This window comes from Schistocerca nitens, chromosome 5 (assembly GCF_023898315.1).
Source record: "Schistocerca nitens isolate TAMUIC-IGC-003100 chromosome 5, iqSchNite1.1, whole genome shotgun sequence".
Classification (NCBI taxonomy): Eukaryota; Metazoa; Arthropoda; class Insecta; order Orthoptera; family Acrididae; genus Schistocerca; species Schistocerca nitens.
This window is the reverse complement of record NC_064618.1, coordinates 655,525,500-655,549,968: the sequence shown is the minus strand read 5'-3', so window position 1 is coordinate 655,549,968 and position 24,469 is coordinate 655,525,500. Positions and strand designations below refer to the sequence as shown.

The window sequence follows — 24,469 nt, the reverse complement described above, 5'->3', positions numbered from 1 at the left end:
CCTGTCGACGATGCCGCAGATGGTGAGCTCTGCTTTCATCCCGCTAGAGAGACTGGCAGTCTTCACCAAATCAGATAGCCGCTGGAGGCCAGAGAGGATTTCCTCCAATCCATAGCAACACACATCATTGGTGCCGATATGAGCGACCACTTGCAGATGGGTGCACCCTGTACCCTTCATGGAATCCGGAAGGACCCTTGCCACATCTGGAATGACTCCCCCCCCCCGGTATGCACACGGGGTGCACATTGGTTTTCTTCCCCTCTCTTGCAGCCATATCCCTTAGGGGCCCCATTACGAGCCTGACGTTGGAGCTCCCAACTACCAGTAAGCCCACCCTCTGTAACTGCCCGGATCTTGCAGACTGAAGGGCAACCTCTGGAACAGGACAAGCAGCCATGTCCGGCTGGAGATCAATATCAACTGGATACAGAGCCTGAAACCAGTTCATCAGACAAACTGGAGAGACCTTCCGTTCAGCCCTCCGGAATGTCTTTAGCCCACTGCCACACCTCAAGACGACCTCCCACTCTACCACGGGTGAGGGGCCAGCTTCAATGTGGGCAGTATCCTGGGCAGCCACAGCCGTAGTCTGATCGGGGGATGCGCGGGTCGAGCCGGCCGTCCCCGACAAACCCCCATCCGGACCCCTACAGTGATGCCCATTGGCAACAGCCTCAAGCTGTGTGACCGAAGCCAACACTGCCTGATGCTGGGAGCGAAGGGACGCCAACTCAGCCCGCATCCGAACACGGCAGTCGCAGTCCCTATCCATGCTAAATACTGTTGTGCAAAGAACGTCTGAACTAATCTACACCGAGCGAGGTGGCGCAGTGGTTAGCAAACTGGACTCGCATTCGGGAGGACGACGGTTCAATCCAGCGTCCGGCCATCCTGATTTAGGTTTTCCGTGATTTCCCTAAATCGCTCCAGGCAAATGCCGGGATGGTTCCTCTGAAAGGGCACGGCCGACTTCCTTCCCTAATCCGATGAGACCGATGACCTCGCTGTTTGGTCTCTTCCCCCAAAAACCAACCAACTAATATACAGACAGCGCACACAATTCGACACAAAATTTAAACTGTTATTAAAATACAAGACTGCCTAGTAAATGCAGTGATTCTGCTACTTGCGCACTGCTGACACACTGCTCGGCGGCAGAAGGCTAACTGTACTGTCGGTAGCATACAAAGACTATTTGAAAGAAACAAAAACAAGACAAACTACGCGATTTTACACGTCACAGATATTAAAATGCATATCTGCCCCTGCTAAATATGAAACTACACAATGATTTGACGGATTTAACTAAATGACTGCACTAAGAACACTCAAAAAATTTTCAACTTGACTACAACACTTATATGAACGCTAAATAAGCCACTTGTCACTTGCGCACTGCTGACACACTGCTTGGCGACAGAAGTCCTCAGAACATGTTCCTACCAACCGATCCCTTCTTCTAGTCAAGGTGTGCTACAAATTTCTCTTCTCCCCAGTTCTATTCAATACCTCCTCATTAGTTATTTGGTCTACCTATCTAATCTTCAGCATTCTTCTGTAGCACATTTCGAAAGCTTCTATTCTCTTCTTGTCTAGACTATTTATCGTCCACGTTTCACTTCCATACATGGATGGCTACACTCCACACAAATACTTTCAGAAAAGACTTTCTGACACTTAGATCTATACTCAATGTTAACAAATTTCTCTTCTTCAGAACTTGCCATTGCAAGCCTACATTTTATATCCTCTCTTCTTCAACAATCATCAGTTATTTTGCTCCCCAAATAGCATAACTCATCTGCTACTTTAAGTGTCTCATTTCTTAATTTAATTCCCTCAGCATCACCCGATTTAATTTGACTACATTACATTATCCTCGTTTTCCTTCTGTTGATGTTCATCTTATATACTCCTTTCAAGACACTGTCCATTCCGTTCAACTGCTCTTCCAGGTCCTTTGCTTTCTCTGACAGAATTTCAATGTCATCGGCAAACTACCAAGTTTTTATTTCTTCTCCATGGATTTTAATTCCTACTCCGAATTTTTCTTTTGTTTCCTTTACTGCTTGCGCAATATACAGATTGAATAACATCGGGTATAGGCTACAACCATGTCTCTCTCTCTCTTCCCAACCACTGCTTCCCTTTCATGCCCCCTCGACTCTTACAGCTGCCATCTGGTTTTTCAAATGGCTCCAGCACTATGGGACTTAACATCTGAGGTCATCAGTCCCCTAGAACTTAGAACTACTTAAACCTAACTAACCTAAGGACATCACACTCATCCATGCCCAAGGCAGGATTCGAACCTGTGACCATAGCGGTCACGCGGTTCCAGACTGAAGCGCCTATAACCCCTCGGCCACACCTGCTGGCCATCTGGTTTCTGTACATTTTGTAAACAGCCTTTCGCTCCCTGTATTTGACCACTGCCACCTTCAGAATTTGAAAGAGAGTATTTCAGACAACCTTGTCAAAAGCTTGCTCTAAGTCTACAAATGCTAGAAATGTAGGTTTGCCTTTCGTTAATCTATCTTCTAAGATAAGTTGTAGGGTCAGTATTGCCTCATGTGTCCCAACATTTCTACAGAATCCAAACTGATCTTCCCCGAGATCGGCTTCTACCTGGTTTTCCATTCGTCTGTAAAGAATTGGTGTTAGTATTTTGCAGCCGTGACTTATTAAAGTGATAGTTCAGTAATTTTCACATCTGTCAACACCTGTTTTGTTTGGGATTGGAATTATTTTATTCTTCTTGAAGTCTGAGGGTATTTCGACTGTCGCATGCATCTTGCCCACCAGATGGTAGAGTTTTGTTAGGGCTGGCTCTCCCAAGGCCGTCAGTAGTTTTAATGGAATGTTGTCTACTCCCGGGGCCTTGTTTCGACTTATATCTTTCAGTGCTCCCTCAAACTCTTCACGCAGTATCATATCTCCCATTTCATCTTTATGCTCTTCCATTTCCATTATATTGTCCTCAGGTACATCTGCCGTGTATAGACCCTCTATATACTCCTTCCCCCTTTCTGCTTTCCCTACTTTTCCTAGAACTGGCTTTCCATCTGAGCTCTTGATATTCATACAGGTGGTTCTCTTTTCTCCAAAGGTCTCTTTCATTTTCCTGTAGGCAGTATCTATCTTACCCCTAATGAGATAAGCCTCTATATCCCTAAATTTGTCCTCTAGCCACTCCTGCTTAGCCATTTTGCACTTCCTGTCAATCTCATTTTTGAGACATTTGTATTCCTCTTTACCTGCTTCATTGACTGCATTTTTATATTTTCTCCTTTCGTCAATTAAATTCAGTATCTCTTCTGTTACCCAAGGATTTCTACTAGCCCTCATCTTTTTACCTACTTGATCCTCTGCTGCCTTCACTATTTCATTCCTCAAAGCTACCCATTCTTCTTCTACTGTATTTTTCCCCCCATTCCTGTCAATTGTTCCCTTATGCTCTTCCTGAAACTCTCTACAACCTCTGGTTCTGTCAGTTTATCCAGGTCCCATCTCCTTAAATTCCCACCTTTTTACAGTTTTTTCAGTTTTAATCTACAGTTCATAACCAATAGATTGTGGTCAGAGTCCACATCTGCCCCTGGAAATGTCTTACAATTTAAAACCTGGTTCCTAAATCCCTGTCTTATCATCATATAATCTATCTGAAACCTTCCAGTATCTCCAGGCCTCTTCCATGTATACAACCTTCTTTCATGACTCTTGATTCACTATTCATAGGTGTGAAATTCTTCAGCAAAGCTCTCCTTATCTGAAATTGATCGAGCTCTATGGACCAAAAGTCTTAAGCACTAAATTTCTTTGCAATGGATGGTGACAGCTTGAGGCATGTAGATAAAGGTCAGTGTGCATAGGTTTTCTATACACCCTGTGGGCTAGGTATCTGTCTGTTTTCCACTTAACTAACATATCGAGGAATAGTTGTTGCCCCCTCTGTTAAAACAGTTGAGGGGAGAGCCAAGGAACATCAGTGACACATCTGACTGCAACAACATTAGTGTCATGCAATATTTTGTGTGATGTAATATCTTGTACAGACATTTTTTATTAACCTGACATGTTCCACATCATTACGAAGTGTCGTATTCATGATCTATGGAACAAGTATTAATCTAATCTAATCTAATCTAATCTATCAGCTGTCACTGAGCACTGCCTTGAATGTAATCATGAAACAGAATACAGTGAGACCAGTATTGTGTTGCTAACACCAAGTTTCTGGGGCTGCTTAATTAAGGACTCTATTGAAGTAAAGTTGTCAGATAAACCTAATAAACAGGGGTAGCAGATCGAATCACCTCCCATCTCCGATTTGTATGTCGTTAATCTTGTCTATGTTTTCCAATACAACTTTAATTTCCTTTCTGCAAACTGTATCCTCCTGTACCCTTTTTCAACTTTTACAATATTTTAGGAAATCTGGATGCATTGTCACTGTAAAAATAAGAGATATTTAAGTGTCTTGGAGGACTTCGCTACAGTTGTCCATTTATTGCCTTACCTATTGCTTAAGTGGCCACTTGTGCAAATATCTCTTCAAAAATTAGGTTGAAAAATGTGCAGAACTTCCCTTTGTTTGGCTGCAAACAAAATCATTATACTGTTGGATATGAGCCCAAATGTTTACCAGTGTCATGTGCCTTTGCGTTGTATTACAGCAGCTATATGAAACCTATTTATTGCTGCATTTTCATTGTGTTAACCACCTCTGTAGCCGAGATCAGTAATGCATGCCTTTGCAGTGGTGCTCCAGTTGGAGGTAAGCCTGTTCAAATTCGTTTAGTAAATGAAATTTTCACTGCCAGTATTTGTCCACGAAGGGGAGGAGAGGTGGTGGTGTAAAGATTCTGATCACCAGTCTCTCTACCAATGTCTTGGATTAAATTCCAAACCACTCCGCAGTTTCTCATGAAGAGACGGCACATGACACTGTTGATCATCTGTCCATCGGATGGGGATATTAAGCCCCAAGCCCCTCTTGGTGCTATTCAAGAGTGTTGGCTATGTGCTGGCACCACGTGTCACACTCTCCCTTCCCTTAAACTACAACAATACAAACCTAAGATGACTCTGTCCTATCAGTCATAACAGTCTGCCACATACACAATTTGGTGCTTCATTTGCAGGACTGCAACAAATCACTTCCACTAGAGCGTTGCTGTGAGTGGTGGTGCAGGATTCTGACACATGTTCCCCCACACTCATTCGCTAAGTATGGGCCTGTTTATTATATATTTCATTCTGTTATTTTTTCTTGTTTATATCATTTCAGAACAACCAAATCTGTACTGTAAAAGTATGGGACAGGCCATGGCTAAAAAAGAGAGAGATTACACAAGTTGATTGCAATGCAACGTCAGCAAGGACGAGACGAACAGTGAGTACTGATAAATAATCATCTTGAGCTTGAAGCTCTTTTGTCTGTGCTTGTTTTAACAATACATTTGTTTTTGGATGGAGTCCACCTTGAGCAAAACACAATTTTGTTCTATATCCCAAACGTGTTTCACTGCGGTTGCAGCATCATCGGTGGGCTTTTATTTTATGGCTTTTTACCAAATGGTATGGTTTTGCTGAGGTATTATGTTTTTATACTGCCTGTTTTCTTTCACAGTTCGTCATGTTTCCTCTTTTTGTCATCTTCTTACTGTATATTGAGTTGTCACAATCACTGTTTCACTGTTTACCAGTTGTGAGGACAAGATGTTTTTACAGCTTGTAAACAGTTCAATATACAGAATTTCACTGTGAAGAAGATGAGGAAAAAAGAAAGCATGACAAACTGTGAAAGAAAACAGGTACTATAAAAACATAATGCCTCAGGAAAGCCATGCCATGTGGTAGAAAGCCATAAAATAAAAGCCCACTGATGATGGCTGCAACTGTAGTGAAACATGTTTGGGATATAAAACAAAATTGTGTATTGCTAAAGGCGGACCCCATCCAAAATCATAAGTACTGATAAATGTAAACATGATCCGTAAGTTAGAAGTAAACATAAACAATAAATTCGACAGACTGTTTGTATGTATTCTTATGTCTTTGTTTCATTAATTTAACATGAAATATAGGTACCTAATTAATATGAGATATCAGTATTTCATTTGTGTGTTGTACCCTTGAGAATCAATTCCTGTACAGATCAAACAAATTGTATCACACACACACACACACACACACACACACACACACACACACACACATTACATGGAGAAAGTTTGACATACTCGTAAATTTTGCTCAGAAAGATTTCTCCTTGTCAATTCACCAAGTGTATCATATTCTACCTCTTGATAAGCCCGTGGCATCAGCTGTTTTATAGACTTCTAATCGCTAAACACTAAATACCTTAATGTGGACTACCTAGGCCACCCCCTCGTCTCTCTTCCCATTTGTGGTTGCTCTCTCTCTCTCTCTCTCTCTCTCTCTCTCTCTCTCTCTCTCTCTCTATCGATATATATATCTCTCTCTCCCTCCCCCTCTCCGCTCCAATCATATCTATGACCTACATCTCTCTGTTTATGGTCTCCAAATAGCTTCATCGTAAGGTAAATATATGAACAATTTTTCCAAGTTCTTACAATTTTTTCTAACAAAACTGAACTTACAGGCACCTGACATAACTCCACCAGGAGGTCTTTTTGATGCTGACACTGAGAATGTCGACATAAAAAGTGCTGCAGCATTTGCTGTGACTGAAATCAATAATCGGCAAAATTCAGATGACAAACTTATCTTGGTTCAGATTCTCAGAGCACAGTCTCAGGTAAGATTATTTTTAACTTCATAGATCCTTCCCACTAACATCAGCTTTTCTGAACTGTGCAGGTAGGAACTCTCTCTACAGTATATCCTACATTCCCATAAGCTTCCTGGCCTCAACCTTTGTTAATAAATGTCGTTTACCCGCCTGTTGCCTTCTCTATTCCCAATCCATCACTTCACAGCACTCTTGTTCCACCAACGCACCCACAGTCTTTTCACTTCTCTCCTTTCCTACTGCCTCTCCCCCCTACCCTGCCCTACAACTAACCTCCTGACGGCACCTAGCTGCCCTGCCCCTCACTACCTTGTCGCTGTGTGCTCCCACAAGAAGCACTTTACACTCACTCAACCCTATCCTGCTATCTCTCCCTCTCCCTGCTCAGCCTTCTCCTTACCACTACCTCCCCAGTTTGCTTCTCTGGTGATGTGGTGCTGCTCACGGTCTAACCTTGGCAGCCAGAGGCTGTGGTCTCGTGTGTGTGTGTGTGTGTGTGTGTGTGTGTGCGTGTGTGTGTTATGTTCTTTATGTATTGTGTCTGATATTTGTGCCCAACTGTAAATAAGCCAAGAATACTGAATAGTCTACAGCAACATTCATTATCATTCCATGTTTGGTCTATTGTCCTTTAAAAACTCAGAATTTTAATTATTAGTCATTTCTCTGTATATTTAGTGCAGTATGGCAATTTTATTTGTATATGATGATGATGATGATGATGATGATGATACTCGTTTGTTTGCGTGGTAAAATGATGATAGGCCTCTGTTTATACAGCTTGTAAGTAACAGTCATCAGTTATTCTTCGATAGTCATTAATGTAACCGATAGACAGTAATAGTAGTAGACCATGTAATAAAACTACACATTTTTGTGTAAAGCTAAGTTTCTGGACTCTTTGACTACACATATTTGTTTTCAGATTGTTGCTGGGTCATTACATCACTTGAAACTGGAAATTGGAGAAAGCAACTGTAGTAATGCAAACAGTGGAGCAACTTCAGAATGTACTTTGAGGGAGAATTCGGTGAGCTGAACATCAACAAATTCAGGGGGTATTACAAATATGGTCTAATGCCAAAACTGCTGAAATTATACTTGAATCCCTTTGCCTCTTGGGTATGGCATTTACATCCCTTTACCTCTCAGGACTGGATTTGTTTTCTAAATTCTCTCTCTGATATTCTCTTTCCTTAGCTTACTCTGTTTCCTTTGTAATATTTTCTGCTGCTGTTAAAGCCATTATTACTATGCAATTTTTTTTTCAGACCAGCAAAAGAGGTATATCACTGAATTTGTTTCTTATAATCTGCTATTAATCCCATGAAAAAGGAGACAATTAAGTTGAAAAAAGATGTTAGTCTTTCTTTCATGTGCACCTGATCACTAATGATAAAGGTACAAAGAGACTACAAATATCTGTAACAAGTCAATAATTATTTGAGGTGAATCAGTTGGGCACATTACCCAGTGTGGGTGTACACAGTTCTTCCTGTTTTAATGTGCAATTTCACACCTCTTGCCCCTCTGCTGTATCAGATCATTTGTAACTTTGATTTTTTTGTTTTTATATATTTTGTGTCATGAAACCTAACAGTGAATATGACCATCATGTTAGGTCACAATATTATGAAACCTAGAAGTGAGGTATGTGTGTATCTCATGATGTACATCACAAAACATTGGCTGGCCAAAACAGCTATGACAGGCTCTCTCTGTGCATTTGTCACTGAGTGGTTTATTTAAGATGTAAAACTTTTGGGGAAAGAGGGGGCAGTATTTCTGAAATCTGAACTATTCACATGCCTGTGGTTTTAGTTAGGTGACTAATGACATTGTATGTAAACAGTGATTTGTAGTGGAACTTCGGAACCTAGATTTGTTCAAACATTAAGTTATCTCAAAGGAAATGACATACCAGCATTAGTTCAAAAAATCTCATTGTTATGAGAAACAAATGTCTCTCTATTTGCATGAAAGCATCAGCATTATTGAGAGAAGATCTCAAGTGGATATACCTACAGAAGGCTTTTGTACATCTTTTCTTATAAGCGGTATTTAATAAAACTGTGTATCTATGGGATATAATTGCAGCTGTGTGATTGTATCCATGTTTCCCTGTTAGGATATTCACATTATGATGTAACTGATGGGAATTAGTATACTGAAACAATAATTGTAGCTTGCATTTCCCAAGGAACTGTGATGGGTCATTTCTTGTTCAAAATCTATGTAAATAATTCAGATAATGTCATTTGCCATCTATTGAAGTCAAAAGAACATCAAAATGTATCACAAAATCATTTACACAAGATATCTCAGTGGCACAAACAAACATCTATTGGCTCTGAGTAATAGAATGTGTGAGGTCTTCCACGTGAGAAGTAAGAGAATACCATTGAAGTTCTGCTACATGGTAAATGATGCAAATTCAGAAAAATATCTAGGAAATACAGTTATTCATAGCTTGACCTGGAATGAGCAGAAAAAAATATTGAAGGCAAACCAAAGACTGTGTTTTATTGCCAAAAGAGAAAAAGCCATTAAAGAACTCCTGCAGACTACTATTGTGCAATATTTTTACCAAGTAGAGTTGATGGCAAACATAAAAAATAACTTGTGGTCATGGTTCTTGAAGTTAACTGCTTGAGTGGTCCCTGCTATGCAGTGCCACTAGACCATGCCATGTGACTTCACCTTTTGCAGTTGGGACAGGTGCTGAAAGACACCTCCAATCGAGTCAAGTTACTAAATGACATAAACTGTTTTGCAACAGTTCTTCTGCATTGTAATTGCAGTGTCTTCTCTATACAATTACTTTTACAATTGCTGGTAATACAGATCACTAATGTATCGTAGCTCACAACAGCTGTACTGGTTTGCCATTAGATACTCGAATGACAGTTCTCAAGTATTCTTCATTTGTTCAGCCATTAACATTCTTTCTCACACCCTTTTTCTCTTTTACTTCAGAGGCATTACTATTCCATGTCACCAAAGTATTACTGGACCTCTGCAGCAGGTGGAGATGCGCATTCAACATTGCACCTTCTCAATATGCTGAGACGACTTCCTTTTGCATCCACTTGCACATACATCAAACCATGGTGTGCACAGTGAGATGTTCCACACTTAACTACTACATAAACTACGTTTTCACTTTCCACAAACACCTTTCATCAGCCTAAGTGCTTACAAGTGGAACATGTTGTACCATAGAATCTCTATGTTACATCACAGATGCTCCCACTGAAATGAAGGATGTCATGTAACCCAACTTACTAAACTAATTACAATATCTCATAACATTAAAAAAATTATTCTTTAAATAACAATAGGTACTTTCATTTCTATTATTATTATTATTATTACTAGTACTACTACCAGTATGTAGAGTTCAAAAATAGTTCAAATGGCTCTGAGCACTATGGGACTTAACAGCTGTGGTCATCAGTCCCCTAGAACTTAGAACTACTTAAACCTAACTAACCTAAGGACATCACACACATCCATGCCCGAGGCAGGATTCGAACCTGCGACCGTAGCAGTCGCACGGTTCCGGACTGCGTGCCTAGAACCGCGAGACCACCGCGGCCGCCATGTAGAGTTCCTTAAGATTTATTTATTTATTGATCATCCATTTTATCATGTACAATGATATAGAACGTGTCATATGTTAACACAAAAAAACTTAAATAATAGTGTCTCTATACAACGCGTGCAAATAATTAAGTATCTAAAAAAAGCAAATCATACAGATATGTATAAAATCATGCAGACAACCAAATACATAAACCAAACAAATTCTAAGTTTACATTGTATCCAATGACACATGGCTATGTTTAACTTAAGTTATGGATGTCTTCAAATTTGTAAAATTTACAGTCATCAACACTGAAAAAGCTTTCATTTATAAGTATTTTCATAAGCTCATTTTTAAAAATTTGCAGCTTTGGTATCTTTTTAAGTCTTAAGGAAAGGGCACTAAAAAGAATTTTGGGACGATATAGTACACTTTTTTGATACAGTGATTTCTTTCGTACTTCTCTATGGAAGTCAGTTCTGTGTCATGGTAATCACAGTTCAAGGAAAAGAGCTAGGGATGGAATTTAAAAAAGCATGTACTTGCATAGATATAAATAGATGGAAGTGTCATAACTTTCAGTTCTTTAAATATTTCTGTACAGGATTCCGTAGGTGCAATCCCTTTTATAATTCTTCTCGCTCATTTCTGAATATTAAAGGAGTGTTTTGCAGAACATGAGACCATATCTCAATAGACCATGCACGATAGGCACTCATTACTGTTTCTTCACTGCACTTCTTAATAATAACAGCATTTACTTAGTTTTTATTGAGTCATTCTATATGTTTATCCCATTCAAGATGCTCATCTAACCAAATCCCTAAAAAAATTAGTATTTGAAGCTTGTAGTATTTCATGCGTGCTTAACTTCACTATCATGTTACGGATTATGTTATTTGAAGTATTAATAAATAGACAATTTAATTACTTTATCATTTGTTATTTCTGTTTTTTGTATAAGTCAGTCACATTCTGAGCTTTAACAAAGAGACTAGTATCATCAACAAACAGTGCAGCGTCAGTTTGTGTTAAGTAACTTGGTAAGTCATTTATGAATATCAAGAACAACAGGGGTCCCTACACTGATCCTTGGGGTACTCCATGAGTAACTTTCTCATATCCTGATAAGGATGATTTACCATCATGAACTGTTTCCACTTCTGGTATGTAGCACGTAAGTACAATTTAAACCACATACGAGCAGTGCCACGAACTCCACATCAGTATAGTTTTTCAAGCAAAATTTTTTGATGAATAACATCAAATGTCTTAGATAAGTCTAAAACAATCCACAGTTCATTTCATTATGATAAATGGAATTTAGAACAAGTTTTAGGAAATTATATGTAGCAGTTGCACTTGATCTGTTTTTTCTAAAACCATTTTGTTCATTGGCAAATATTCCACATTTGTTCAAAAAAGTAGAGTCTTTCGTACATTATACTTTCAACAATTTTTGAGAAACAAGACAACTTTAGTAAGGGTCTGTAGTTTTTTACATCATAAGAATCACTGTTTCTACATACTGGTTTTATTGTTGATGGCTTAAGTTCTTTATGGAAAGTACCAGTGCTGAAAGAAACATTAATTATATCAATGAGCTGAGGAACAATATATTTGCTGTGTTGAATGACTTTGTCAGGAATGCCATCTGAACCACAGGAAAATTTATTTTTTAGTTTGCTGATTGCATTGTCTGCCTCTTGTACTATTACAGGATGCAAAACCAAAGTTTTAGGATTTACAGAGATGTTATGATTAACTTTTATGTGACTTTGATTTATTATAAGATTTTGCACTAAACTTGTCTAGTGGTTATTGATTATAGTGGCAATTTGTAAAGGATCATTATAGCTTTGCCTTCACTTTTAAGAACAATGTTGGTGTTTGCTTTGATTCTGCCGGAGTTTGTATTTATCACATTCCAAACTGATTTCATTTTTTGCTATCCATGTTTTTGTTGCTGTATGAATCGTTGCTTTAGTTTTTTGCTGCTGTAATGACTTTCTTGTACACTTTTCTGTAATAGTTTACATACTGTTTCAGCTCTGAAGATTTTCTTATCCCCTGTGTTGTCAAAGTGTTAGCTCTGGTTTTTACATTAATTTTCTTTAGAGAGAATGCTGTTTCATAGTTATACTTGTAACAAGCTAAAAAAGACTCAAACTTCATATCTGCATTGTCATATTTATCCAAATTCTAGTCTGAATTTTTTAACAATGTATTAAAAATCCTAATGTTGTCCTCATTTATACATTTTCTGTAGAAGTATTTCTCACTTTTCCTGGGATTTGTATTGAGTACATTATTTACACTAAATTTTATTGCTTCATGATCTGAAAATCCAGTTTCAATCACTTCTACATTATGATCAAATGTTTGCAAGTCAAAAAATGTTTGATCAGTTGTAGTTTTAGTGGTCTTTCCAAGTCTAGTGTATTCATGGACAGTGGGTGATAAATTATGTGAATATAGCAAATTGTTCAGTTTAGACACATTTTGACAGGTTTATGTTGAAATCTCCAACTACAATAATATTTTCTTTAAAATTCCATAATTCACTAAAGAGTTTTTCTACACTGTCCAAGAACACCATAAAGTTGCTGGATGGGATCAGTATGTACACACAAAGATTATTTTGGATTCTTTAAGTTTACAAACACAATATTAAAACACTTTTCAATGTCATTTATGTTACTGAACTTAATTTCTTAGCATTCAATTCCTTGCTTAACAGATATGCATATTCCTCCACCTATAGAAGTCTCTCTACAGAAGCTACTAATAATTTCAAATCCTGTTATTCTAGCAGGACATGCTTGGTGTTCCTTTAACCAATGTTCTGTCACACAAAAAACTGAAATATCCTTTAGCTGATCAAGCGAAAGTACTTCTAATTCAGCAGTTTTACTAGTTATACCCCGAACTTCTGGTAAAAAAAATTACTAATGATTTATTGTCCTTGGGAACTGTCATACTGCTCACCTCAAGAGTTTGGTTGCTGCTTGTCTTCAATAAATAATCCTTGTAGTAGCCTGGTGGTCACACTTTTCTTTTGCTTGAAGCAGTAAAAATCACCCGCCTATCAAGTGGTTTAGTTGACACTGTTGTTGTTGATGTCAGTGGCATAGGATGTCTTGTTGCTTCTGATGATGATTGCTGTGCATTGAAGCATGCTGTTGACTGGCAGGAAGGATGTGGGAGAATAATGGGGTCATTCTCCTTGCTGAATTTATGATGTCTCAGATTTTATGGTATAGTGGTGTCTTACCCTTAATATTTAGATGTAGACCATGTTGTGTAAAGTGCTTTCTCTCAAGGCCTTGATGATTACATCATTCACAGTAGAAGTGGTTATAAAGTCGTGTCTACGAGGAGTCCTATGGCAATTACAGGTATTCTTTTAGTGGAGTTCAACATTAATATTGTGCATTGTAACGAACTGGAGATATTTTCAGCATTTATGTTTCTTGAGATTTCATCCAAAGGTGCTCCAGGTTTTACAATGGAAGCAGCATTTACATGAAAATCATCACGTAAGATTCCAGAAAGGCCACATCAGTGGCCATCAGAGTATATCATTATTTTAAATCTGGAAATCTGGGAATTGAAATTCATGTTTATCTGCACATGTTTGTTTGTAAAGTTTGCTGTACTTGGAGGTAGTTCTGTCTTCAGCACACTCTGTGTATTGCACATTGTGTTTTTAAGCACATGACTGTATGTAGGCCTTCTGTGTTCTGTATGTACTTCAGATTTCCCTGCACTCATTTCTGCCTTAGTTCTACAACCATTAACTGCTGAATGACAAATGTTTTCACAGTGTTTGCACTTCATTGACCTAACATGTTCATGACTGTTGTCATTAGCTTTACTGTCTGACTTGTTATGAAGGCTTTGTATCATTGACTGACTGTTTTCTGCTTGAAGACACGTGTTTTCATTCTGTCTGCAATGCACTTGCTTCATTGACCTAACATGTTCATGACTTTCATTGCTAGTAGTGCTGTCTAGATTGCTGCAAAGGCTTTGCATCATTTTTTTAAGCATTTTAGAATACTGTTCACACTTTTCCACAACAGACTGTAGAAAAGTCAATACACTTTCCGTTTGACCACTGGCAAACATTTCAGTTGCGGACTGACGACCATGACACGCAAACACTCCACACTCAAATTTGAGTAATTTAAGTTAATAGCGCCAAAACACTCTGTATGGTACCATTTTTGTAGTGTAGGATAAAGTTGGATTCCTTTATGAACAATTTATATACTTTACAGACAGCAAGAAATTAATTTTCACTTAACAATTTATACACACTTCAATACTGGTCACCATATTTCTACCCCTTTTTATTTTTAAAGAAAAAGAAATCCCCTTCAAGCAATTCAGCTTGCTTAGACAAATGATAGGGTTATACGTGACATACTTTGTTCCAAATATAGGTGTACATGTAATCTATGAACCGTAGTTCACTGCATTTTAGAATCTGGTTAATGACTTTTCCATTTCATATTTTATAACTCTATATAATATTTCCTATTGCACTATCATCCCATTTGTTTATATATTAATTGTTTCATTGATCACAAAAGCATAAGTTTGTCAAATTTATTGAGATAGAAAATGTTTAATTTCATTTTTACCACAAGGAGTTAGATGTTGACTGTTTAATTGGCACCAAACACTACAATTTCGCAAACAGTCACCAATGCCCAGATAAGTCTACTAGCCTTTAACTGTTTTGGAGAACACTTCAGCAGTGTGACTAGAAGTCACTATACAGCTTCCTATCTCTTTAAGAGCTGCACTTACGCTTTCTTTTATGGTCAACTACTGTGTAAATACCTTCTAATCTTTTCCGTACAAGTGTCCCTTTATCAATTCCTCTATAAAAAAATAAATAAAAAACGGTTCAGGACATTCCATCCATGGATTCGTCTGACCTAGGTATAGGCCATCACTTAGAAGAGTCACCTAATCTTTAAACTTCAGCACATTCATTATACAGTTCAGGTCACTCCTTCTGTGACCTCATCTGACTTACGCATATGCCATACTTTCCGTGAGCCCACCTGCCCTTTACCTCTCCCATATGTAGGTGAAGTTGAGTACACACCATCTTATATCTTTAACAGTATACACAGTTTCTAGCCCTAATCTTTCCGCATCCCAAAGACGAACATTTCTCTGTAGCATCGTGACTGTCCGATTATTCCAAATTTGTGTTTCCTGACTTCCTTTTGTACCTTCTTAATCATGCTTTATATGTATTGCTTCCCAGGTTCTGTTGAGAATACCTGTAGGTTTGCTCTTAATCTCTGTCAAGTCATTCCAGTTTATGTAACTAATAAACCTGGCAATGCTTCGAAATTGCTAAATATGTATGGGAATTGTATATGCATCCTAATCTGCCTTTCTCTCTTCTCTCTGTCCATGTTCTCCTCCATCTCCTCCTCTTCCCCTCTTACTCGTTGTCCGTCTCTCCCCGCCCCCCCCCCCCCCAAAAAAAAAAAAACCCTCTCCATCTCCTCACCACTCCTTTCTTAGTTCTTAGTCCATCTCTGTCCATTTTCTCCCCCTCTCGCTCTCTGTCCATCTCCTCTCTCTGACATTGAGCCTTGTTTATTGTTACTGCAAATGAAACCTTGATTGGGAAATATGGTCACTTAAAATGAATGCATAAATTTGTTGGGATCATTAGTATAAGGGGTACAGGAGAGACCTCTCCATCTGCTAGGTCCGTGGGGATAGTAGCGTCTATGACAGTATTTCTCATAGTTCTAATCTGTGAATGGGTGGAATTGCATAGTTTTGTACAATTCAGATTCCACAGTAGTATCCTAATCATAAATTGATAATCCATGAATACAGTGTTCCAATTTCCTCTTAAAACTGACTGTGATGGAAAAAACAAAACAGAATACTGTTTTAAAATATAATTTTTGTTTAAAATTATACACAAGCATAAAGAGTTTGCCAAGTGATTTAAATGTCCAGATATCTAAGTTAAAACTGACTGCAAGAAAGAAAATAAAACCACACTTTTTCACAACACAGTATTTCCTCTCTTGCTGTTGGTTTTAGCAGTAAATATATACATTGTTTTTAAAAAAATATAAAGCCTATATCTGCCTGAATGTTTGTAGTGTATGATGAAACAATTTGAAGTAAAGCAGACAAGAACTTTTTGAGATTTTTGCTAACAATGTTTCCTCTTTAATATATTATATATTTGTTCATTACATATATTTAAAAGAATATACAACAAATGTCCATCTGAAAGTTTATTACAGCATCATGTAAAAACAGGAAATAAATTGATCTAGCACTTTTTGAGATTTTTACTAACATCATTTCCTTTTCATGTAACACATACGTATTTATTTACCACATATATTTACAAGTACGGAGCCTATGTCAGTCCGAATATTTATTAGAGTGTCGTGTAAAAATTTGAAGTATATCAGTCAAGAACTTTTTGAGATTTTTGCTAACAAGGTATCAGACATATACTTATATAACATACATAATTAAAAAATATGTAGCCTTTGTCCATCTGAGCATTTACACACATAAAAAAAAGTTTTGCATCACACTGGTTCCCAGAGCTCCTGAAGATAGACATTGACTGTGGATATTGTATCACAGACACACTCCATTTGACTGTTCAGAGATGTCACTAAACCCGGCCAAAGATGTAAACAACCATGCATGAGCAGCACCTTGTTAGATGAGGGGTCTGACAGCCGATCAGTTCCAGTCATTCCACCAGGAAGGAGGTACAAGGCTTGTGTTGTCTGTAGTTCAACCATGCCTAGACGGTCAATATCGCAGTTCGATCGCATCCACATTGTTACTTTGTGCCAGGAAGGGCTCTCAACAAGGGAAGTGTCCAGGCGTCTCGGAGTGAATCAAAGTGATGTTGTTCGGACATGGAGGAGATAGAGAGACAGGAACTGCTGATGACATGCCTTGCTCAGGCCGCCTGAGGGCTACTACTGCAATGGATGACTGCTACCTATGGACTGCGGCTCGGAGGAACCCTGACAGCAACGCTACAATGTTGAATAATGCTTTTCATGCAGCCACAGGACATTGTGTTATGACTCAAACTGTGTGCAATAGGCTGTATGATGCGCAACTTCACCCCCGAAGTCCATGGCGAGGTCCATCTTTGCAACCATGACATCATGCAGCGTGGTACAGATGGGCCCAACAACATGCCAAATGGATCGCTCAGGATTGACATCATGTTCTCTTCACCGATGAGTGTTGCATTTGCCTTCAACCTGACAATCGTAGGAGATGTGTTTTGCAGGCAACTTGGTCAGGCTGAACACCTTAGACACACTGTCCAGTGAGTGCAGCAAGGTGGAGGTTCCTTGCTGTTTTGGGGTGGCATTATGTTGGGCCAACGTCCACTGCTGGTGGTCGCGGAAGGCACCATAACGGCTGTACGATACGTGAATGCCATCCTCTGACCGATAGTGCAACCATATTGACAGCATATTGGCGAGGCATTCGTCTTCATGGATGACAATTCGCACCCCCGTCATGCACATCTTGCGAATGACTTCCTTCAGGATAACGACAGCTCTCGACTAGAGTGGCCATCATGTTCTCCGGACATGAACCGTATTGAACATGCCTGGGGTAGATTGAAAAGGGCTATTTATGGACGACATGACCCACCAACCACTCTGAGGGATCTACGCTGAATTTTTGTTGAAGAGTGGGACAATCTGGACCAACAGTGCCTTGATGGATTTGTGGATAGTATGCCACAACAAATACAGGCGTGAATCAGTGCAAGAAGACATGTTACTGGGTATTAGAGATATTGGTGTGTACAGCAATCTGGACCACTATGTTCTGAAGGTCTCACTGTATGATAGTATAACATGAGCAATAAAAAGGGTGGAAATGATGTTTATGTTGATCTCTATTCCAATTTTCTGTACAGTTTCTGGAACTCCTGGAACTGAGGTGACGCAAAACTTTTTTAAAATGTATGTACACTTGAGAAAACCGGCCAAGTATTTTTGGGTGATTTTTGATAACAACATTAATCAATGATGACTTTATGCAGTAAGTTTAGATAGAAATATATATTTATTTGTTTTATATATTTCAAGAAATATATAGCTTGTCTCTGTGTGAATGTTTTTTAGAGCATTGTGTGAAAATGTGATGTAAACTGGTCAAGAATTTTTTGATTTTTTTGTAACAATGATTTCCTTTAATATATTACATATACATATTGATATATTATGTGTGTAAGGAATATATGGCCTTTGTCTGTCCGAATGTATATTGGAGCATCGTGTAAAAATTTGATGTAGGTCGATCAGGAACATTTTGAGGCTTCTGCTAACTATGTTAAACTACAACTTGTGTTTTAAACAGTAGTACATATGCGCACCTAACTAATAGCATGATGAGCAAATATATAACAAAGAAAACAATCATTTTTAGACAATATAATGTCATTGGATAGATAAAAAAAACCACTTCCCAAGCGGTGGCAGAACACACACACACACACACACACACACACACAAAAAAAAAAGGAGTTTATAATTATCCAAGCTTTCAAAGCCTGTGGCTCCATCTTCAGGCACAAGGGTTGAAAGGGGAAGGAAGAGGGGTGAAGGAAAAGGACTGGGGAGGTGTAGGGAAAGGGATAGATTTCAGAAAATTCAACCACAACTGCGGGCCAGGGGAGACTTACCAAAGGGGATGAGAAGGAAAGACTGGTTGTTGGGGACTGCACTGGATGAGATTTGAAATCCTGAGAGGTCAAAGGTGGAAGACAGGGTAAGACAGAGATTACTGCTGAAACATCGTGTACAAGTTAATAACAGTGAAAGGTAAGAGCATTGCACGTAACAGAGGTGGGAGGGGGATGGCAAAAAATAGACAGGTAAAAAAATTAAAGACATAGAAATCTAAAACAGAGTGAAGAAAGGAGTAGTTACTATGAAGAAATGCTGAGACAGAAGAAATTAACATACATTAAGGCTAGGTGGTTGCAAGAACCAAGGATATGTTGTAGTGCTAGTTCCCACCTGCGGAGTTTTGAGAAACTGGTGCATGGGGGTAAGAATTCAGATGGCACATGTGACGAAACGGGCACAGAGGTCACAATTGTGACAAGGATATTGCGGAGATTGGGAGGGCAACAAAAAGCTATTCTAGGTGTAGTGGGAAAAATCTCAGACAGAATGATCGCATTAAGGGCATGATTTTAGGAAGTCATGGCCTTGTTGAAGTAGCTAATTGATACATTCCTGACCAGGATAATACTGAGTGACCAGTGGTGTGCTCCGAAGTTGTTTTCGGAGGGATCAACAGTACCAGGGCTGGTTGTGATGCTCCGGGAAATCTACTTATGAACTAGGCTGGTGGGGTAATTACATCCAGCTAAGGTTGAGGTGAGAATGGTGGTGTACTGCTATTCAAGAGTCTGCATCTGAACAAATATGTTTGCTTCAAACACCAGGGCTGTATGGGAGGGAACATTTGACATGGGGAGGATGACAACTGTCTAAGTGTAAATACCGTTATTTGTTAGCAGGTTTAGTGTGGACAGAAGTTGTAACTGGCCTTTGGTGAGGGCGAGATCAACATCAACATCAAGGAAAGTCACACAGGATTCGGAATAGGACCATGTGAAATTTCATTCGGAGAAGGTATTCAGTGATTCCACGAATTTTAACAGGTCAGCCTCACCATGAGTCTATATGGTAAAGATGTCATCAATGTTTCTAAACCAAACGAGGGACTGAAGACTTTTTTGGATCCCAGGAAAGCCCTCTCCAAGTGAACCATGAAAAGGTTGGCATAGGAAGTAGCCTTCCCGGTTCCAGTGGCCATACCCCTGATCTGTTTGTGTGTCTGCCCCCCAAAGGTGAAGTAGTTGTTGATAAGTATAAAGTTGATTAAGTTTTGGAATTGGTTGGGTGCTGGCTGGGGAAATGTTCAGCAGCACACAGACCAGGTACATGGGGGATGTTGGTAAAGGAAGAGATGGCATAAATGGTTCATGTTCTTGAGGAAAAAACCTTGTTTCACAAAGTGCCTAGCATCCAACGCACGTTGGTCTATCAATTATTCGTATTACTTTGAACATTGTTGAACACATTTTAGGTTGATTTCTGAATTAATCATAAGTTGATTTCTGAATGCATGCATAGTGTACGTGATGTCTCTGTCAGTGGAATCCTCGTCACATCTAGAAATAAACTTTCCTGCAGACAGAAGGGGCTACATGAGCTAAGCGGAGTACAGCCGAAAGAAAGAAAGCCAACCACTGAACCACTGTCTGATTATGTGGTTGATTGGGTTTACGAATGATGATTACCAGCGAAATCCATAGATTCAGACTACCAGAGTGCGAATAAACGACTAACAGGAATAACAGGTAAGAAAGATTACGTATTATCTTCCCGGTGTGCCCAAGAAAATGAAATTTTGACAGAAAACTTTTGGTCAGATCGATATACTAGCAAGGGCCAGTTGTACAGTCTCCGGCTAGCAGCCGCTTTAAGGTTTATTCTGGAAGTAGCGCGGAAGACACGTTGTACGAACACGTAATAACACCTAACCCGAGAATAATCACGGGATAACTAAACTGGTGATTCTGGCAGAGTCAGTCAAGTTAACCGGCAAATAAGCTTTGACACCGGCAGGAAATGATACAGAATTAGTGTTACAACATTGTTTGTTAGAACGAGGAAGGAGGAGAAATGGTGACATCACTTAAATTATGCAAGAATATGACGATTCCAAATTTATAAAAAAATTTCGCACTACTACTTTTCGATCTCGTGCTGGAGAAACTGGAGCGTATGAATGAAGTGTAAAACTATTTCCTAACGTAAAGCTTTTTGCTTGTAGTAGGCCTAATAGGCATTTGATATTGGTACTTCGTGAATTATATTCTGCCGTGTTATAAAAATGACCATTTCTGCCAAAACAGTCTCGTTTATTTGGCTTGTGTTACAATTGCTGTGCTATTATAAAGGCCTATTTTGTTTTATCTTGCAGACAGTGACAAAATATAGGTAATCAGATCGAGAAACTGCGCACCAGTCTTGGGTCTATTTGAAATTACAGCTTTTTCAGTATTAGACAGAGGCATTTCGATTTTTCATGTAGCAAACGTTTGACGAACTTTGATGAGGTAACGGATCCTTTTGCAGAAAGGGAAGCATGCCATGTAAAGCTGTAGCAAGATTAGAGAGAGAAAAATTCTAGGTGCTAAGGATTGAAGAAATGTGTACTGTCTTGCTTGTCTCTTGTCTTTACTGGTTTTATGTATCCTATACTTAATTTTACGTCACACAAAGCAGCAAGTTGTTAGCTAATAGGGAAGAGAGTTTGCAAATTTTCTGACTTTTTTTTTTTTTTAAAAAAAGAGGGGCAGGATGTCAGACCGGCCGACTGGAAGCAGGAGAGGCACCATAAGACATTTTAATTTCCACTGTCCTGAATATAGTTTGATGGCGTCCAGTACAAAAAATACACGTTTCAATTCCACAGACCAAAATACAGTGACGTGCGATAGAAGAACGCTGTGTGAAGAGGTGTGGCGCTGCACTTTGGCACACTTAAAATCAGATAACATGTCTTACAATTCCTCGGATACGTATGTTTTATATATCAGACTCTTCAGAAAGATATGCGCTACAAAATGAACATATTTTTGAAAATTTGATTTTCTGTTTTTGACGTTCTATCTCAAACGCTTGAGGGACGCCACTATCTACTATCACCCCGGTTCGGAAATATCGTAGGTACGGGTGTGATGCGCAGAGCAGTCTGAGTTATAATAGGGAAGCGGGTAGTCTCAACGTGACCTGTGTTTACATTTAGTGATTTTGCTGTTTCCTCTTTGTCTACTGCGCTCACGTCAAATGAAAACAAAATTGATTTCTTTGGTCGGGAGCTATCATGTGAATTAAAATACATTCACATATTCACGGAAGGCTAAAATGCTTTATTAGTTTAAGATTTTATTTTATTTCCACCTTTCCGATAGTCAATCATTAATTGCCATGCTGAACAATGAAGTTATTTTTATCAGTTTGCTGAAGAAATTTTCTTTTATTAATCTTTCCCACTGAGGCAGTCAATATATTTGAAACAAAGGGTTTAATTTCAAACTATTGGCTAGTTTCAACTGTTCGGCACATTTCAAGTGTACGTTTTCATCTTCTAGCACGTATGGCATTATGCCATAACAAAGAACCAGACATGAGATAACAAAGTAGTGGTACCCAAGAAAATTTACATCCCGAAACCACACTGAAAAGCTTAATATCAGGTCGATGCCTACTTCACTGGGAATCTGGGACTCATTTAAAAATCAGCTCTTTGATGACGAGACATGTAGAAGAATTTATAGCTCTGAAGATCACACTTTTGTGTCACACATTTGTGTGATAACATCGAGTATAGATTTAGGTGTCAGGAAGTCGTTTCTGAAAGTATTTGTATGGAGTGTAGCCATGTATGGAAGTGAAACATGGACGATAACTAGTTTGGACAAGAAGAGAATAGAAGCTTTCGAAATGTGGTGCTACAGAAGAATGCTGAAGATAAGGTGGGTAGATCACGTAACTAATGAGGAGGTATTGAATAGGATTGGGGAGAAGAGAAGTTTGTGGCACAACTTGACTAGAAGAAGGGATCGGTTGGTAGGACATGTTTTGAGGCATCAAGGTATCACAAATTTAGCATTGGAGGGCAGCGTGGAGGGTAAAAATCGTAGAGGGAGACCAAGAGATCAATACACTAAGCAGATTCAGAAGGATGTAGGTTGCAGTAGGTACTGGGAGATGAAGAAGCTTGCACAGGATAGAGTAGCATGGAGAGCTGCATCAAACCAGTCTCAGGACTGAAGACCACAACAACAACAACAACAACATCTTAAAATGTAATACGTGAATAAAAGACCAAAATTATATGTGAAAGCTTAGCTTCTCTTTCAGCATATTGGCCTTAAGAGACCAATATTATATGTGAAAGCTATGTTTTTCTTGTAGCAACATTATATATATATATATTAATTTAAACCATTAACTTTTCCTGTTCGTGTGTTTGCGCTACTTAAGTGATGTTGCTATTGGCTGACTACACCACGTGTCCAAAGCTTTGAATATCCGCTGTCATCGGCTGGTGAGATCATGTGAGATGAGCTATGACTTGCTTACAAATACGCATCGAAATCTCGATTTCAATGCTTCGGAAAGTAACATACGGTGTTTGGTGGAATTCGAATTTATACTTTCGTAATAGGAAAATATGCAGTGCATATGTTACTGCACATCAAACATCTTTCCAAAAGGTGTTTTCTGCCCTGAGTTTCGTTTTCTAAAGTGCCGGAGAATTCTACGCCCATGTATAAAACCATAACCATTCAAAGGATTGATAAGTTATACAGTTCCGAGAGAAAATATACTGTCAATTAACAGGGAAAAGCTATATTTCCACCCGGGAGAAAGTGTATTTTTAACTGGGTAATTCGGGAGAAATCTGGGAATTTTTTTTCCTTGTTCGCGTATACACCCTGTGTTGGAAAGGTTTTGGGATAGGGTTGTTGCAAAGTAATATTTCCAGGTGACATTACATGTGAAGGAAAGCAGGTCCTTCACCATTGCATCATGATCAAATGTAGGTTTAGAGCTGAAAGTGAGACCCGCGGATAATACAGATAATTCAGAAGGGGAGAGTGCTTTAGATGAGAGGTCGAGGACACTGTACTGTTGTGACTGGTTCTTGTAAGTGTGAGTTATTACTGGTCCGGGAGGCAGTGGTGAAGGTTTTGGGATGGTAAGGAGATTGGCCAAGCTTAGTTTGTAGGAGATGAGTGGTGATTGATGGTGTCACTGTTTAGGGAACTGTAGAGGGACAGGAAGGGAAAGCCAATGTTCAAGTAGTTTCAGAGATGGTGGGATAGCTTTTTGAGGTTAAGTCTTGTGTTGGTGGTGTTGCAGTTTGAAGTTGGCTTGGTGGCTGATACCATCCAAGGAAACATGAGGGGCAGGTAACTGCAGGATTTTGTAGAAAGAGAGAAGTGTGGTGGAGTGGA

General features: G+C 39.0%; 1 protein-coding gene across 1 annotated transcript in view; it reads left to right on the top strand.

Annotated features, from left to right (window-relative positions):
• The window catches only part of LOC126260265 (uncharacterized), a 426,131-nt gene that overhangs the window by 348,436 nt on the left and 53,226 nt on the right, over window positions 1–24,469 (top strand). Inside the window, exons 11-13 of the mRNA XM_049957594.1 lie at window positions 5,294–5,398; window positions 6,632–6,787; window positions 7,707–7,811. Coding sequence (XP_049813551.1) covers window positions 5,294–5,398; window positions 6,632–6,787; window positions 7,707–7,811 — 366 coding nt within the window. The remainder of the gene's footprint in view (window positions 1–5,293; window positions 5,399–6,631; window positions 6,788–7,706; window positions 7,812–24,469) is intronic.